Source organism: Otolemur garnettii, unplaced genomic scaffold, assembly GCF_000181295.1.
Source record: "Otolemur garnettii isolate 467f Iridium unplaced genomic scaffold, OtoGar3 scaffold00204, whole genome shotgun sequence".
In the NCBI taxonomy this organism is placed as follows: Eukaryota; Metazoa; Chordata; class Mammalia; order Primates; family Galagidae; genus Otolemur; species Otolemur garnettii.
The window spans coordinates 1,891,270-1,907,317 of NW_003852599.1; the positions used below are offsets into that span (position 1 = coordinate 1,891,270).

At 50.3% G+C, this 16,048-nt stretch overlaps 1 protein-coding gene across 1 annotated transcript in view; it reads right to left on the reverse strand.

The window, feature by feature from the left end:
* CSMD2 (CUB and Sushi multiple domains 2) overlaps positions 1-16,048 on the reverse strand; it is a 575,968-nt gene extending 559,920 nt beyond the window's left edge. Inside the window, exon 1 of the mRNA XM_012812368.1 lies at positions 15,862-16,048. Coding sequence (XP_012667822.1) covers positions 15,862-16,048 — 187 coding nt within the window. The remainder of the gene's footprint in view (positions 1-15,861) is intronic.

Sequence of the window (16,048 nt, forward strand, 5' to 3'; positions counted from 1 at the left end):
ATGAATGAGGGTAGCCTCAATCTTAGACAACGGTTTCAAGAAAATGCCTTTTCCCAGGGCCAAAGGACAGAACCACCCAGCTTAGGAGTGTGAACAACTCAGTGTCTCAATTCAGACAATCTACGGGGGATAAAGGAAGGCTGAAGCCACAAGAAGGTGGGAACAGGGGCTGGGGCTCCACCACAGGGCAGCAGAAAGGTAGAATGGTGGCCACATCCCTGCTTTGCGAGTGGCACCTGCCTCCCTTGGATGTGGCTTGGCCCTTTCACTGCTGGGAGGGGCAGATCTGAACAAAGCTGGGAACTCTAATGAACCATGTCCCTGCCCCTTGACCGAATCTCCCGGTGCAATTATCACAGGGTGGGTGGGATTTGGGGAGAGAGCTGATCTGTGCCAACAGAACTGAAAATACGGCAGCAGACATGGAGAAAGAATGTAAGATCCTCTTAAGAAATGTAGTCTGGCAGAAATAGTGCCTTGAAACACAAGATTCTTGGGACAAATGCAGGGTGGGAGAGCATCATCCTTCACTATCACAAAGTTGGGTTGTTTGAGGGAGGAAAAGCCGTTTAAGATTCTCCCCTCAAGACCCAAGGCAGTCTCAGCACACAGAGGGAGAGGGAGACTTTCTTTCTTCCCACCCTAGGAAGGGCTAGAAAGGCACCAGATAACCCCTGTTCTGCCTGAAACTGGTGGGTACAGCAAGCCTCCTCACTCACATGCTGAGAGCTGCCTGGGAAAGTGGCCACTGAGGCTATGGGGAAACCCAACACTATCCAGAGTCTGCAGATGTTCTAAGCGCTCAGTCCCCAAGATGTCAGTCTGCAGTGGGAGGAGGTGAGAAGGCCCTTTCAGATCCAGGCCAACCCCAAACATGATACACCAAAAGACCTGTGTTTTCCAGGGTATCAGGCACACGTCCCGCCATTAATGAAGGAATCAGTACCTTCCCCTCCATTTGATCACTCCCCATCTACCGGAGCCCCAGAAGGAAGAGGGTGTTAATGGCTTATCAGTTTAAACACCTTCCAGAGCCCTTCTTACCCCAAGAGCTTCAGACTCTTTGCCACTTCTTTTTCAAGGGATACCAACCAACTCTCTCTGACCCTTGTCTTGCCCCCTCCTCTTCCATTCCAGAGAGTGAAGTCACCCCCTATATCTGCCTGACTGAAGCATGAACCACCAAGTGGAGGAAGCCAGCTCTGACGTAGGAGTCCACGCCTTTGCTCTTGCAGCTGCAAGGGGGTTGTGTTCCAACTGTCCAAAGGAAAATGGATGAGTTCCAAGACACCAGCCAAGACGCAGGAGAAGGCATGACAATTATGTGGGTAGAAGCCACAAGATTTGGTTAGTGAAAGGGAGTGGATGAGGATGGATTCCCAGGTTCCTGGCTTAGGAAAATGCATGACTAGTGAAATAATTCACGGTGGGACACTAAAAAGTTTGGGGTGGTAAAATTGTTGGGGGTGGGACAGAGTCACATTAGCAACATCAGGAAGGAAGAATTTAGTTTGCAGCATCTTGAATGTGGGGCCTGTGGACCATCTAGGAGGTATGTGGGTCTAGAGTTCAGATGCAAAGTCTGCACTGGAGACTTAACTATGGAGGTTATCAGCATTTGGACAATGGCATGAAAGCCATAGGAAGGACTGAAATGCGTTAAAAGAGGATGCCAAGGCCAAAGACCTGGAAGCACCAGTATTAAAGCAAATTTTAAGTGGGAAGCAGCGATGAGCAGTATCAGGTGCTGAAGAGTGAGAAGGGGAAAGGACAGCCGGAAGGTCAAAAGCTGGGCTGTGGCCAGGCTGGGGAAGGTCTAGAAGCCAGGAGGCAGCTTGGATTTGCTAAATAGGAAGTCATGTGGTGCCCTGGGCTGGAGCACTTCCCCTGGAATGGGGAGGGTGGAAACCAGATGACAGGCGCTAAGAAATGAATTGGCAGACAGCGACTTGAGAAGCATGGCTGGGGAGGAAAAGAGAGAGACAGGGTGACAGCCAAAAAGGGGTGCAGAGTCAGGGGAAGGGTGGCTTTGAGTGTATTTTAAGATGCAAACAAAGCATGTGCAAGGGAAAGGAAATAAGAGGGGAGGGCAGGGTTAGAGTACTGGCCACGGGGGTACTGATCACGCTGGTGATGCTCCTGGGATGCTCAGCACATCCCTGCACAAACTCAGTCACAAGGTTCATGCAGCTGTTTCCTTTAGTGTCAACTTCTCTGTGAAGTAGGAAACAAGATTGTTCTGTAGAGTGAGTGAAGCTGCCCAGGAGATGAGAATGATCCCAGGATGGAGAGTGTGATCCACAGTGGTCAAGAGTCAGGGGCAGGACACACCAGGTCCTCAGCTGAGTGGGAGGGTTTTACAGGCTGGAAAAAATGGGAAAGAAGGGACAGGGTGGGGTCGAATGGACTTCCAGGTAAAATCCAAATCCCAAAGACACTGAGTGGGTCCAGATCCACAGAAGCCTACCCTCAGACCACCCTAAATAATCCTGCTCTTTTCAGACTTCTGGGTTTGTTCTTACTAAGGTGTTAATGACTAACATCTTCCATAATATTTAATTTTAACAACAGCTTCCAAACCAAGGATTTCAACAATAACAGAATCCTCCTAAAGCACAAGCTGACACCAACCAGCTATCTCGTTGCACTGTGTCAAAAATTTCTGCCACCCCTTTGCCCGCCTCTCAGAGATCCTTCACCCTGTAAAATCTGCTATAACTTGGTATAACAACAGAAAACAGAAAGGTAAAACTCATTGTATCTTTGCTGCTCCAGAAAGCAGCCACTAGGGTGTTGAGTTTGATCTGACAGCCACTTGGTGAGCATTCATCTGTCCATTCATTTACTCACATATTTTGAGCAACTACCTTACTCCAGACACTGTCCTAGGTGCTGGGGACACAGCGGTGAACAAAAGGGCCAAAACGCCTCCTTCAGTGGGGTGTAAACGCATCAAGACAAGGACGCAGGAGAGCTGTGTGCTCTGAGCCAGCCACTTTGCAAGCATGGGTCTAGGTCAGGACTTGTGCTCCATTTTACAAATGTGACAACTGAGACTGAGAATGAACTCAAGCTGGGATTTGCCCTGCCTGGCCTTACTCCAAGTGTGTGCACAGAGAGTGTATCATCTGGTGCTCTGCAGACTCTCACAGGGCCCCAAATCACCTGGGGATCTTATTAAAATACAGATTCAGTAGGTGGGGGATGGAGTCTGCGAGGCTACGTTTTTCCTAAGCAGCTTCCTGGCAAGACCTTGGATAACACATTAAAAACAAAAGGCCTCATAGTTCCCAAACTCATTTGGTCGTGAACCCTTTCTGCTCCCCCCTCCCAGGGCTTTATCTAATAATATCTAACTCAACATCCAAAAGTCCAAAGAATGTCTGAACAAATGAATGAATGCTGTCTCTGGGCCTCCCAATGTCTCTGTACTTCCTACCTTCCCATGCCTATTTGCATAACTGGCCATTTGCCTCAGTTTCCCTGCTGAGCCCCTTGGATCCTCCCAAGGACTGTGGACTCTCTGAATGCCCCTCACTGGGCTAGGGCCCTTCCACCCTGCTGGCTCCCTCCCCCTGCTGCCAGCTCCCTCCCCTGGGGGTGGGTTGAGCCCCAGCCAGGAGCACATGCAGCTGGAACCTGGCCTCCTTGCCCCCTCCCCCTGGAGCTTCCTCATGCCCAGGCAGCCATCTGCCCTAAAATGCTAGCTGCCCACCACCAACAGGTCCAAGAAAATAGCATTTTGGCACCTGTGGCTGCCCTTCGGAGAATATTAAACCTAGAATAATGGTAATGGGAACTAGTACACCAAAGAAGTTGAGGATAAGACTCCCCTGAGTGTCCTGATTTCTCACCTTCAAATCCGGGCAGAGGAAAGACTTAGTGATTCAGGGGCTCCGGACTGTCAGGACAAGCCTTTTCTGAAGTGTGCTAAGCAGTTTAGGAACGCTAATGCGGGCCTCCCGGGCTAGTGTTTCCCAGTCTCCTCTCGGGGGCTGCCTAATCTCATCCACACAAATCTGGTTACCCTGGTGACCGCCTCTAGGCTGCTGCCGTCTCTGGAGCAGGTCCTGGTGCCACCCCAGCAGTGTCCGGCAGATTATGGAGGAGGGAACTAAGAATGGGGGGGTGCTGTAAACACCACCATCCAGAACCCCGGCTCTTCTGGTCAGTCTCAGGTGGGGTCAAGACCGTGAGTCTTCAGGAGGTGAGCAGGAAGAATCCATTAAAGGTACAGATTCCAGGTGGCGCCTGTGGCTCAAAGGAGTAGGGTGGGGCCCCATATGTTGGAGGTGACAGGTTCAAACCCAGCCCTAGCCAAAAACTACAAAAAAAAAAAAAAAGGTACAGATTCCCACACCCTGCTCCTAGATACTCAGATTCAGAAAATCAGAAGAGAGCCTGGGGATTTACTTTTCTTTCTTTCTTTTTTTTTTTAGACAGAGTCTCACTTTATGGCCTGGGCTAGAGTGCCATGGTGCCACAGCTCACAGCAACCTCAAACTCCTGGGCTCAAGCGATCCTCTTGCCTCAGCCTCCCAGGCAGCTGGCACTACAGACACCTGCCACAATACCTAGCTAGTTTTTCTAATTTTAGTAGAAATGGGGTCTGACTCTCGCTCAGGCTGGTCTTGAACTCCTGAGCTCAGGCAATCCACCCACCTTAGACTCCCAAAGTGCTAGGATGATAGGCATGAGTCACCATGCCTAGCCCGGGAATCTCCATTTGTAACCGAGAAAACTGTACATTCGTTAAGCCTATGGGCTCTAGAATCAAAAGGGATTTTAATCCAGGCTCTCCCCCTCCCTAGTTCTGCGGTCTTGGGCAAGTTCACCTCCTTAAGCCTCAGTTTTCTCAATTGCAAAATGACCAAATGCTTAGGAGTAAGGTTTCAGAGAGGAATGTGCAGCTCGCAGCACGAGGCCTGAGGGTACAAAGAGGACAGCTTCCATGAGGAAGATGAGGATGATGCTGCTGACGGAGGGGGTAACACAAAGGTGACATCCCCCAAACACAGCTTGCTGGGTTAAGCTTTGTCCAGGCCCCTCTGACTGCCTCAGACATCCTCCCCCCATATCATCCTCCTCTAGCCCAAGGCCGGCTCATTCCTGACAGCCTGCTGGCACCTCCTAAATGAAGCTCTCCCAGTCATCCTCCACCCCCTCCTCTGTTTGCTTAGAGCTCCCTGGGCCTTTGGCAGCTTACAACTGTCCTTGGGGGAAGGAACTTGGTTTTAAATGGTATTTGGATCCATGATCCCAGCCCAAGGCCACTACACTGGGTATGCAGTGAACGTTCAAAGGAACCAGCCCCACTAGTCTCAAGGGGATGGGAGCAGCCAGAGCCTTAAAAACCCTCCTGTTGGCAGAGCTGCTGGGCGGAAGCCTGGTTAAAGGGAAGGCCATGGAGGAGAGGGGTCTGGAGGGGCTAAGGATGGAGGCAACAAGGTCAAAGACCAGGAAGAGGACACTAACTGATGGTGAGGCTGGGGGTGGGGAGGAGGACCCCACAATGAGGGTGAGGAGTCCTGGTATGTGGGAAGGAGCAAACCTGGGGAAGAGCAGGGCTGAAGAAGAGAGGGAGGAGGGAGATGAGTGGAGGAGGAGAGAAGGCAGAGGGAAAGAGGGAGGCAGAAGGACTGTGCTGTTGACAGGCACACACGCCCTGGACAGGCAAGAATGCAGCAGGTCTCCCCACAGACATCAAGCTGAAGTGACCTGCTGAGTCAGCCTCAACCAGGTTGAATTTCTATTTTCTTTCTTGAAGAAAGTTGTGTGATGTACTCACAGGATGAACAAAACTGTGATTTACCATCCATGATTTATGGAGTGGGTTTTGTGCAATTCTGACAGTTCCAGCAGCTGTTTACTGGGAGGATGGGCCGAAGGGTAGAGAACAAATGGAAGAAGAGAGGACTCCATTCCTTCCTCCCCGGCCACTCCCAACGGGGCACCATGTGCCCACACCAAGACCTGCTTTCCTCAGGAGTGCCCTGCCCTCGCTGTCCCTCACACTGTGCCTCTGGAGACCTGTGGCTGCAGACCAAGCCCATCATCGGGCTGCTGCCCTGCTCTGAACCCTGCAGCCAGGTCTCCCTCCAGACCTGGGGCATGCCTTGCTCTCCCTCCACTGGGAGCCTGCCCAGGTAAGCTTCACTGTCCTCAGACAATTCCTATTTGCCCTCTTCATCTGCTCACTCCCGTGATCCTGGAGATCTCGGCCTAAACATCACTGAGACCCCCTGAGTCTGGAGAGTTGCCCCTCTTCTTTTTCTAAAATTATTATAAAATACACGTAACATCAAATTGACCATCTTAACCACCTTGAAGCCTACAGTTTATGCATTGAGTACATTGGCATTGCTGCACTGCCATCAGCACCATCCACCCACAGAAGGCATCTGGCAAGACTGCAAGTCAGCGCCCATGGAACAATCGATTCCCCGCCTCCCCTCCCCCAGCCCTGGGCAACCACCATTCTACTTTCCATCTCTATGAATTCACCGCCTCTAAATATCTCACATAAGTGGAATCATACAGTACATGCAACCGCCTTTTGTGCCTGGCTTCTTTCACTTAGCATAATGCCCTCAAGGTTCATCTTGCTATAGCATGTTCAGAATTTCTGTCCTTTTTAAAGCTGAAAGATATTGCGTGTATGGGCCTATCATATTTCTTTTTAATCCATTCATTCATTCATCCACAGAAACCTGGATCACTTCTACCGTTCAGCTATGGCGAATAACGTTGCAATGAATATGTGTATAGATGCCCCTCTGTGTACACTCTGTGTACCACTCAAAGCTGCCCATGTCCCAGTGCACCCGAGAGCTCCACCACAGCCGTAAACACCTGCTAAAGAATATTCTCTGGCTGCAGCACCTATCCATTCATTAATGTGGACTTTAACTGGGGCCTTCAAGAAAGACAGGGCCTTGAACCAAAAGAAAGAGCTCCTATAGAATACAGGAGTCCAGGTAGAAAGGAAGGCTCTGGGACTCCTCAAAGACCTCCATACAGAAAGTTGGGCTTATGAGAGGGTGGACATGGGTGGGCATGGGACCCCACTCGGCCCCTTAGCTCATCAGCATCCTCATGTCTTGACTTTTGCCTTCCTCAAACTTTCTTGGATCTGACCACATCGAAACAAATTATTTCTGTCCAGAGAACGATGCCATAAATAAGAGACAGAGAAAGACTGGAAAAAGTTATGTGTGAACTCTGAAACTAACAAAGGGCATTGTGTGTATCTGGCCCATAATCAGACCTTCTTCAAATCAATCAAAAAAAATTTTTTTTATTTGAGACAAGAACTCTAATTTAAGAATGAGCAAGGAGATGTAAATAGGCAATTGACCAAAGGAGAAGCTCAAACAGCTAACAAGCATCTAAGAGATATTTCAACTTACTAGTAATCAGAGAAATGCAAATTAATACAATGAGATGGCACTTTACACTCAGAAGGGGGGCAAATTTAGAAAAGTGGCTAGTATTAAGTATAGGCCAGGTTGTGGGGAGACAAAAATTCTCAGGCAGTATAGGAGGAAATGTGACCTCGCGGACACTATGGCAGATTACAGAACATTAACATATTAATTTAAGGATCCCAATCCTCCATTTGCATTACCCAGAGTTATTCTCACACAGGGTCCCAAGAGAGCATGTACAAGGATGTCCTTCAGGACCTCATGTGTGGTGGGGAGGGGCTGAAGACAAGCCACAGGTCTAGCCACAGGGGAACAGGCATTTAAAATGTGATGAGTGCTAACTCATAATGCAATGCATACGAGGAACATGACTAGATATTTAAAATACGGTGTTGCCCGTCATCCTAGCACCCTGGGAGGTCGAGGTGGTTAGGTCACCTAAGCTTATGTGTTCAAGACCAGCCTGAGACACAGCAAGACCCTATCTCTAAAAATACCTGGGCATCGTGGAGGGCACCTGTAGTCTCAGCTACTTGGGAGGCTGAAGCAAGAGAATCACTTAAGCCCAAGAGCTGGAGGTTGCTGTGAACTGTGATGCCATAGCATCCTACTGAGCGTGACATAGTGAGACTCTGTCTCAAAAAAAAGAACAAAAAATGGTGTTGAGTAAACGAAGCAAGAAACCAGATGAAATTTATAGATCATTCTCATTTACAGAAATTAAAAACATATACACACAAACAAGTCTACTTATTTTGTTAGAAGAATCCATACAGACTTCAAAACATACTATCAAATACATCAGGATGGGGGCCTGTTGGGAGCACAGCAATAGCCTTGGGATCAGGGATGAAGGGAAGAAAAGGTTTTACATAAAATGAGAGGAATCTTGCACAGACTGATAATCAGAAAGCGCTGTGGGCAGAGAGGAGGGTTAACTCAATGTTATGCACCTGAGATGGGGGGAGGAGCAGAAAACAAACAAAAAAACATCAGCTGTGCCTTCCCCTTTGGGGAAACAATCCCTCTAAAACTGTCCTCTTTCCTCTTTCCATGTTTCTTAGAACAAACTGTCATGGGAGATGTGAGCCCCATTGGTCTCTGAATGCAGGGAATTTTCATCTTGCTAGAGTTAAAAGGCCTCATTCTGATCTTGTGCCTGGGCTGGCTGGATGTGTTAGTGGGAGGAATGCCCAGGCAGACAGCTCTCCGGGACGGAACTCAGAGTGCTGCTGCCGGGGGTTGTATGTGTGGGGAGAAAGCTTAAGCCAGTGTGTCTGATGGACTCTGGGCAGGGATGGCTTGTTTCCTCCTGTTTGAGTTCTCAGGAGCAGTTACACAAACCATGGAGGGTGAGAATGGATCAGGGACCAGATGTTTAGCAATTCTACCCTCTTTTACCCACTACCCCGAGCCCTGATGTGCAGCCAGGCAGGCTGCTGGTGGAGGTCCTGAGCTCCCCATCCCTGGAGAGCCAACCAGATCTCCAGGCAGGGTCTCCCACTGAATGGGGCTTAGACTAGTAATATTTTTGGTTCTGTTCTAACATCTCTGGTTCCTTCTTATTTTGTTGACTAAAGAGCTTCCAAGTCCATCATTGCATAGACGAAGTGTATATTATACTTCCCATTTTACCAGTGAGAAAACAGAGGTCCAGGAAGATGCGATGATTCACTCCTGATCACACAGGTTGCTAGGGGCATGACCAAGCTGGAAGACTGGCTTTCTGCTGCCTAGTCCAAACAAGACCTTCCTCCCAGCGCAGGATCTGTTGTGGGTCAGCCCTTCTAGGACAGCACATATAACAAGGGCCAGGAGGGCAGGGCCACACAGGTTCCTGGCAGAAGGGGATGCCATCACGCTAGGAATATTTTAGCATGGATTGAAAAGAAAACATTAAATTGTCACCTCTTCGTTATTACTAATTCCACACATCATCACCAAGCCTACCCCTATTTCTGAGCCTCTCTCCATCCCTGACCCTCATTCTTAAAATGGTGATGGGGAAGCCACGGCAGGTCAGACATGAGACTCAGCCTGGGGTGGGGGAAGGGTGAACTCAGACAGCAATCTGAAGACAAAGCTCCCGGGGCCTGAGTCCACTCTACCACACTTGCTCATCTCAGAAGGGGCCATCAATCATTCTGCACAAAATGCCTGCTCATTCTCTGATAATACACTTGTATCTCAAATTTCAGTTTCTGCTTTTCCCCTTTAAAGTTGCAACCCTCACACTCGCTTACTTTCAATCAATCAATAGATGTAGGTGCTTACTAACAGAATTTATTCTGTTTTCTATTTGAAAACCTAGAAGATGGACACACAATTTTTTTTTCCTGAGGTTTATGGATTATAATTGCACTTAACTGAGTATAAACTAGACATTGGCAAGGAAGAAGGCTATTTGTGCTGCAAAATGAACCCTTATTTTTCTGCTCTAGACCACACAAGAGAGCCTCAAATACATTTCTAAGAGTAATTGGGTACTTTGAGTAATTTAACAATGCATACATTATTTTTAGCATCATAAAACTTTCTTATGATGATGATTTTCAAGGGTAGGACTGACATCCTCAGAAAAACAAATTCAGCTTAAAATTTCTAACAATTCCAAAACAAGTAAGTAGGAAGTAACAGGCAGTTTCCGGTGGGAAGATTCCCCACGGGGAGGGCCGTGGAGCTAAACCCCTACTCTCCTCCACCCTGGGCTTTGCCTTCTGTGGGTGCAGCCCCACCCCAGCTCTAGGGGAGGCACAACACCTTTCTCAGATATTGGACTTGACGTGAGTCACTCTGGTACTCCTGGCGTCTGCCAGGCATATTTCTCTGACAGGGTTCCTGGTGGCGGCCAGGGACCCCCAGCTTCTCCCTGAAAAGGGACGCCCTCCAGCAGGAGAGTGAGCTTTCAGCATTTTCGGATTCATGCCATGTGGAACCAAAAGTCGATGGGGACTTTTTATCTGCTGGAAATTTCACAGTGCAGGCAATAAAGAAATTGACCAAAGTTCAGGGAGTCCTGGGGAGGGAGATGAAAACTATACAATAATGTGAAGCAGGTTAAGCTGGTCCTGGCGTGTTCCCTCGTTCCCCATTCCTTCCTGTGCCTGTTCAATGGGCTGTCTAATCCCACCTCATCTCTCAGTCTCCCATCCCAACCTACCCAACTAAACCAGCCCAATACAACCTGATTCAGCCCCATCTCATGTCACCCCACCACAACACATCTCACTTCTACTCCTCACTTCTCACTTGTCCCACCCACCCCATCCTACCCATCTCAACCTATTCTGACACATTCCCACACTGCCTCACCCCACCCCAGTCAAGTGGCTGAATACTCATACCACAGCTCTCAAGCCATCCTCAGCCACCATCTCCCACTCAATCCTGTCACACTCCACCCACCACTTACCCCTTCTCTCTACCCGATCATGATGCAACTCTTGAACCCATCCCATCCCAATTCACTCTTTCCTGCTTGATCTCAGTCCATCTCAAATTATCCTACTTCTCCAAGCCCACCAAGTCACATTCTGTTCCATGCTCTCCCCTCTCATTCCTTGCATGGCCAAAATTGTCATTTGAGAATCCAGGCTGGGTCATGACCATCCTTCCTGTTACAGTAAGGTCCCCAAGAAAGCCAAATGGTCTCACCTTCCTCCAAAGCTCTAAGAACTAAGTGTGCATTTCGGTGCAAGAGAAGAAAATGAGTTACAGAGTCTCACTGTCGAAGGAGGAGTATGAAAAAAAGAGAGAGAGTCCAGGTGGTTGAGCTCTCAAGAGTCCAGAGGAAAAAACAGATGTGAATTTCCTTTTGTTTCTCTTAACTCACAAGAGTAAGGAAAGAGTTCTAAGAACCACATCATCATTTTCAAGTTGAGAAACTCCTACATTGGGTGGTCCAAGAGAGTCTTCAGTGAGGTGGGTCTGGAGTGACACTGATCTGGATCCACACTCTGGTTTAGCCATTGACTTCTCATGTGGATAAGTTAAACGTCTTCCCTGAACTTGTGTCTTTGTCTATAAAATGGGGATAATAACACTGCACTGGGCTGCTGGTAGAATTGAATTAATACACACAAGGACTTAAAACAGTATCAGAGAGGACTCAGTGAACATCTGCTATCAACATTACCCCTGGGGATCGAGAACAGCTTTCTGAGCATTGGACGAGGGAGGACCTGGTGAAGGCCCACAGACTTCCTGGCTCATTCTCTTGTCCTTAGTCCGCTTTTGTCTTTAGGGTTTCTGTTCAGCCCCAGCTTCCTTTCAATACACACATTTGAAGGAGTAGGTATGGCACTATGCCTATTGCATCTCTGGTTGCTAAACCTTCCCCAAACACAGGATTACTTTTGCAGGTTGGGAACCTGAGCCTTAGAGAGGTCTGAAGATCATCTAGGTCTCCCATAAAGCTCTGCTAAGCAATTAGAGTCTCTTAATCCTACTGGTTTGAAGATGGGGGTGAAACAGGCAGTCTCACCTTCAACACAGCTACACACATTCCATCCAGCCCTAGATATGGTCAGCACTCACCACTGTAGTCAGCTTATTTTTTTTAAAACTATAAACCCACAACTCAATTGCAACTGGAAATTCAAATCCATACACACATTAGTGACCCAGCAGCTAATGTCTCTCTTTGGCACAGCGTTGGAGGAAGAGTTTTGTGCCAAGGGCTTGTTTTTGCATTGGTTCTAGAAGTTAGGATGCTGTCTCGCCCATCTATGATGCTTAGTTGTGAGGAAAAGCAAGTGGGGGTCAGGTCTTTCTGTCGCCTCGTTACCTCTGCAAACTAGCTGACCTCCCGGACTCCTACAACTCCTGATTCAGCCTTATCAGTCGCTGGAAAACTGTTCAAGAAGAAAAATGTAAAAATCACTGATTGAACAGCTCTACATCAAGCACTAACTCTATGCCAGGTCCTGAGCAGGGTGATGGAGATGCTAAGAGAATTAAGTACTGCCCCTGCCTTCAGGAAGCCCACAGTTTAATGCACAAGGCACACAAACAAATACTTTTAATATAATTCAATTTGTACTATAACAGCATACTGGGTACAGTTAGTACCCTAGTCTACAAGGGGCCAACTAACACTCAAGTGAAGTCTGCAAAGCAGAGGTAATTTTTTTTTAACGTTTAATATTTGATTGTTTAAAGTCATGAAGTAGTTTAGTTGGCATGTGAAAAATCAGAACTTTGTTGGAATTCCTTGTACTTTAATATTGCTTTTATTTTTAATTAGTTAATAAAGGGGTGGGAGGTATTAGAGAATTTTCAATGCTCAGGGTTTCTTATTCCAGGGAAAAGTAGCTAGGTTGGCCACCTGATAAGGACCATCCTAAGGTTTCTAGGCTTGGGAACTGGAAGGCTGTAGATACCACCGGCCCACACAGGGACTACTGGAGGCTGAGGAGAGATGCTAATGAGTTTGCTTTGGGAGGGAAACATCTAGGTGGAAATGTCCAAGAGTCAGTTGGATATATGAGCTGTCTAGACCCGGAGTTTCTGTAGACTAGGAAGCCACCAGACATCCATCAGGAGAGATGTCTTGGCAAGAGAGATCTGTCTGGAAGCTTTAGAGTATGGTAGGGAAAGGGACGGATGTGGATGAGCTCACCCAGGGAGGGAAGAGAAGAAATGGGCAAAGTACACAGAATTGAATACAGCAGGACGCTGTACTCCAAGGCGGGGAATCAAGAACACTCGAGAGACAGGATAGAAATAAGTAAAATCAAGAACACTCGAGAGACAGGATAGAAATAAGTAAAACATAGTGTCCCAGAAGCCCAACGAAGAGAAATTATAAAAGGAGTGACCCAAAGCGTCCAGCACCACAGAAAGGTAAGGACAAAGTACAGTGGGTTTGGCACTTGGGTGGTCATTGGCGGGGAGGCTAGAGCGGTCCATTCTCTGGACAGAAGCCAAACTGTGGGGGGCGACTGGTAGTAGAGAAGGGAAGCTGAAGACCCCTTTGGAGATAACAGATTGTAAAATACAGAGAGAGACAGAGCAAAACTAGAAAGCTCAGAGAGGCCAGCAAGGCCAGGAAGGCTTCTAGGCTTGTTCTATGTTAAAGACAAAACTGTCCACAGAGCTGGGGGTGGTGTGCTATTGGGAGATAGATATAGAATGGGTATAGGGAGAGCAGGTAATCCTGGAAGCCGCTAAGGAGGCTGGGGGAGGCGAGCAAAGGCAAGTGAGAAGGTTCCCCTTTTTCAAATGCTTTCATTCATATTATCCAGTGATCACTGAACCAAAGAAGAGAGCCAGTTCAGTCCTGAGCGTCTTTTAAAGTCTACAGTGTGACGGGAAAACAAATGAATGTGCTTCCCCCTCTAACGTGCCAAATCCTGCCCATCTTCCCTCACCAAACCCACTTCCCTATCTCTGCCACCTGCAAAGCCAAACAAGCGCATCTACAAGCAGGAAAGGTTTAAAAAGAAACAAGCTGGGAGCCCGGGAGGCCTGAGCAGGGCCTGCCCCCAGAGCAGAGATTCCCTCCCAAGCCTTTCACGCTGCCTCCCCCACCCCCAGCTTCTCCACTGACCAAAGCCTGTGCCCAAATGGATGTCTGCAAGGCAGATTCCAGCACCACTGGGCAGTGCGTGAGCTCCAGGGAGTCGGCCTTTTTCTCTCCTCAGGGGCAAGACGTGGCCAGAGGGCAGGGACAAATCTAGCCAGAAAAATAATTTACTTAGATCCACAGTGATTCTCCAGGCAGCGAAGCCTGACTGGGCCTCACCTGGACAATCATCCAAGAGGCCTGACAGCAGGTAGCAAAAGTCCTCCCACCACCCATGGGGCAAGTTTGGGTGAACAGTGGGCTTCCGTGTGGACAGCTTCCAAGTGGGTGTGGATGTGCGCGAGGCCGGAGCTCCCAGGCCCGCGCAGCGCGGGCGCCCCTCTCTGGGTGAGAGTGGCTATGACTCTTAGCAGAACCCGAGAAAGTCTAGTCAAGTACGGATGTGAGAGCCAGAGCCGGCTCCAGGCGCCCTCCCCGACCGCCAACCCCAACATTTCGCGGCTGAGGGGTAAGCGACCTGGTCTTTGGGGACCGGCTCACAAGAAGCTGAAGGCCAGGGTGGACCAGAGAGTTCACCACTCAGGGACCTGCCAGGGAAGGAGTGCACTTTCCAAGAAGGGGCACCGGGGTAGCTGAGGCCAAGCCTTCAGAGGCTCAGTAGGTGGTTTAAAAACAAACAGCAAAAACAAAATAAAACAAAGCACAGAAACACGGCTGCAGGCTGAAGGTGCACTGGGTCCGGGCCTGGGCAGCAGGTGTTCGGGGTTCTCTTCCTCGGTGGGTATCAGCTTTCTGGCTAAATAAAAACGAGTCCCTGCTTGGACCCGTCCCCACCTGGCACACGGAACTTTCTAGGTTGTGGCTAGGGCTAAGCCTCAGAGGGGTGCTGTGGGTACAGTGGGAGGGGACCAGTTGAGACCACTGGCCTTCACTGGGTACCGGGTTCCCTCGAAGGTTCGCGTGCCTCCCCCGCAGGCTGCGAGCTGCAGCCCGACACCCGCGAAGTTCTCGGACTCACAGCACCCGCCAGGTCTGCCCCCCTCCCGGACTCGGTCGTCGGGAGCCGGTCCCGCCGCCTGCGCCGCGGCTGCCGCAGCCCGGGCGCTTGGCTGCAGCAGGGCGCGGGAAAGGGCACTTTGGCGCGGAGTGGGAACCAAGGGAAATGTGGCGGCGCGGAGCCTGGCGGAGACACTCCCTCCCTCGCCCCCGGGTACAAGCCTTCTCCCCTCCTCTTGGTCGCTCAACACCCTCCAGACCCCACCTGAGCCCTCCTGAAAAGAATGAGCGGGACCCCCACCCTGGGCACGGGCCCACCTGAGCCCCCCCAGTTCCGAGCGTCGGCGGAGGGGGGCAATTGGGAAGGTGGACCGCGGCCGCAGTCTCCCGGCGGCTCGGAAGCTGGGGGCAAGGGCTTCATTGGGAGAAAATGGGCGGGGGCAGGGAAGGGCAGACCTGGCAGACGCGCAAATGGGCAGGGGGCGCGCAGTTCTTCTCCAGCCCCCAGGAGTAGCGTGCCTAGCATAATAGGGAGCCTGGGGAGTAGGTCTCCGGGAAAGTTTATCGGGAAAAAGCCTGGCACCCGGGGATAGGAGGCTGGAGAAACTGAAGCCACAGTCCAGGTGCCCCGCAACCCCAGGCGGGAATGTCTGTCTCCCAGGCCCCCACACACGGCCAAGTTGCGGCTGGGATTGGGGGTAGCAACGAGGGTGTGGGTGGAGGTGAGGACGTGGCTGAAGGTGGGATGGAAGACAGAGGCAAGGATGAGGAGGGTGGGCAATTACGAGGATAGCGGGGTTAAGGCGGGGATAGGGTGGAGGAAGGAACCGAGAGCCGATCGAGAAAGGGTGGGCTCGGGGCTCGAGTTGGGGCGTGTGGAGATCGCCGGGTCCTAGTCGCGGCCGGACTTACCCGCGGCGGCCGACGCGCTGAGCAGCCCCCAGCCCAGCAGCAGCAGCAGCGGCGGCGGCGTTGGCGGCGGCAGGCGGCCCCAGCGGCTCCCGGCGCCCGGCACGAGCGCCGAAATCCCGGCTTCGCCGCGAGCCCTCCCCGCGGGGCAGCCGCAGCGCCCCTGCTCCCATCCCCGCGAGCGCGGCAT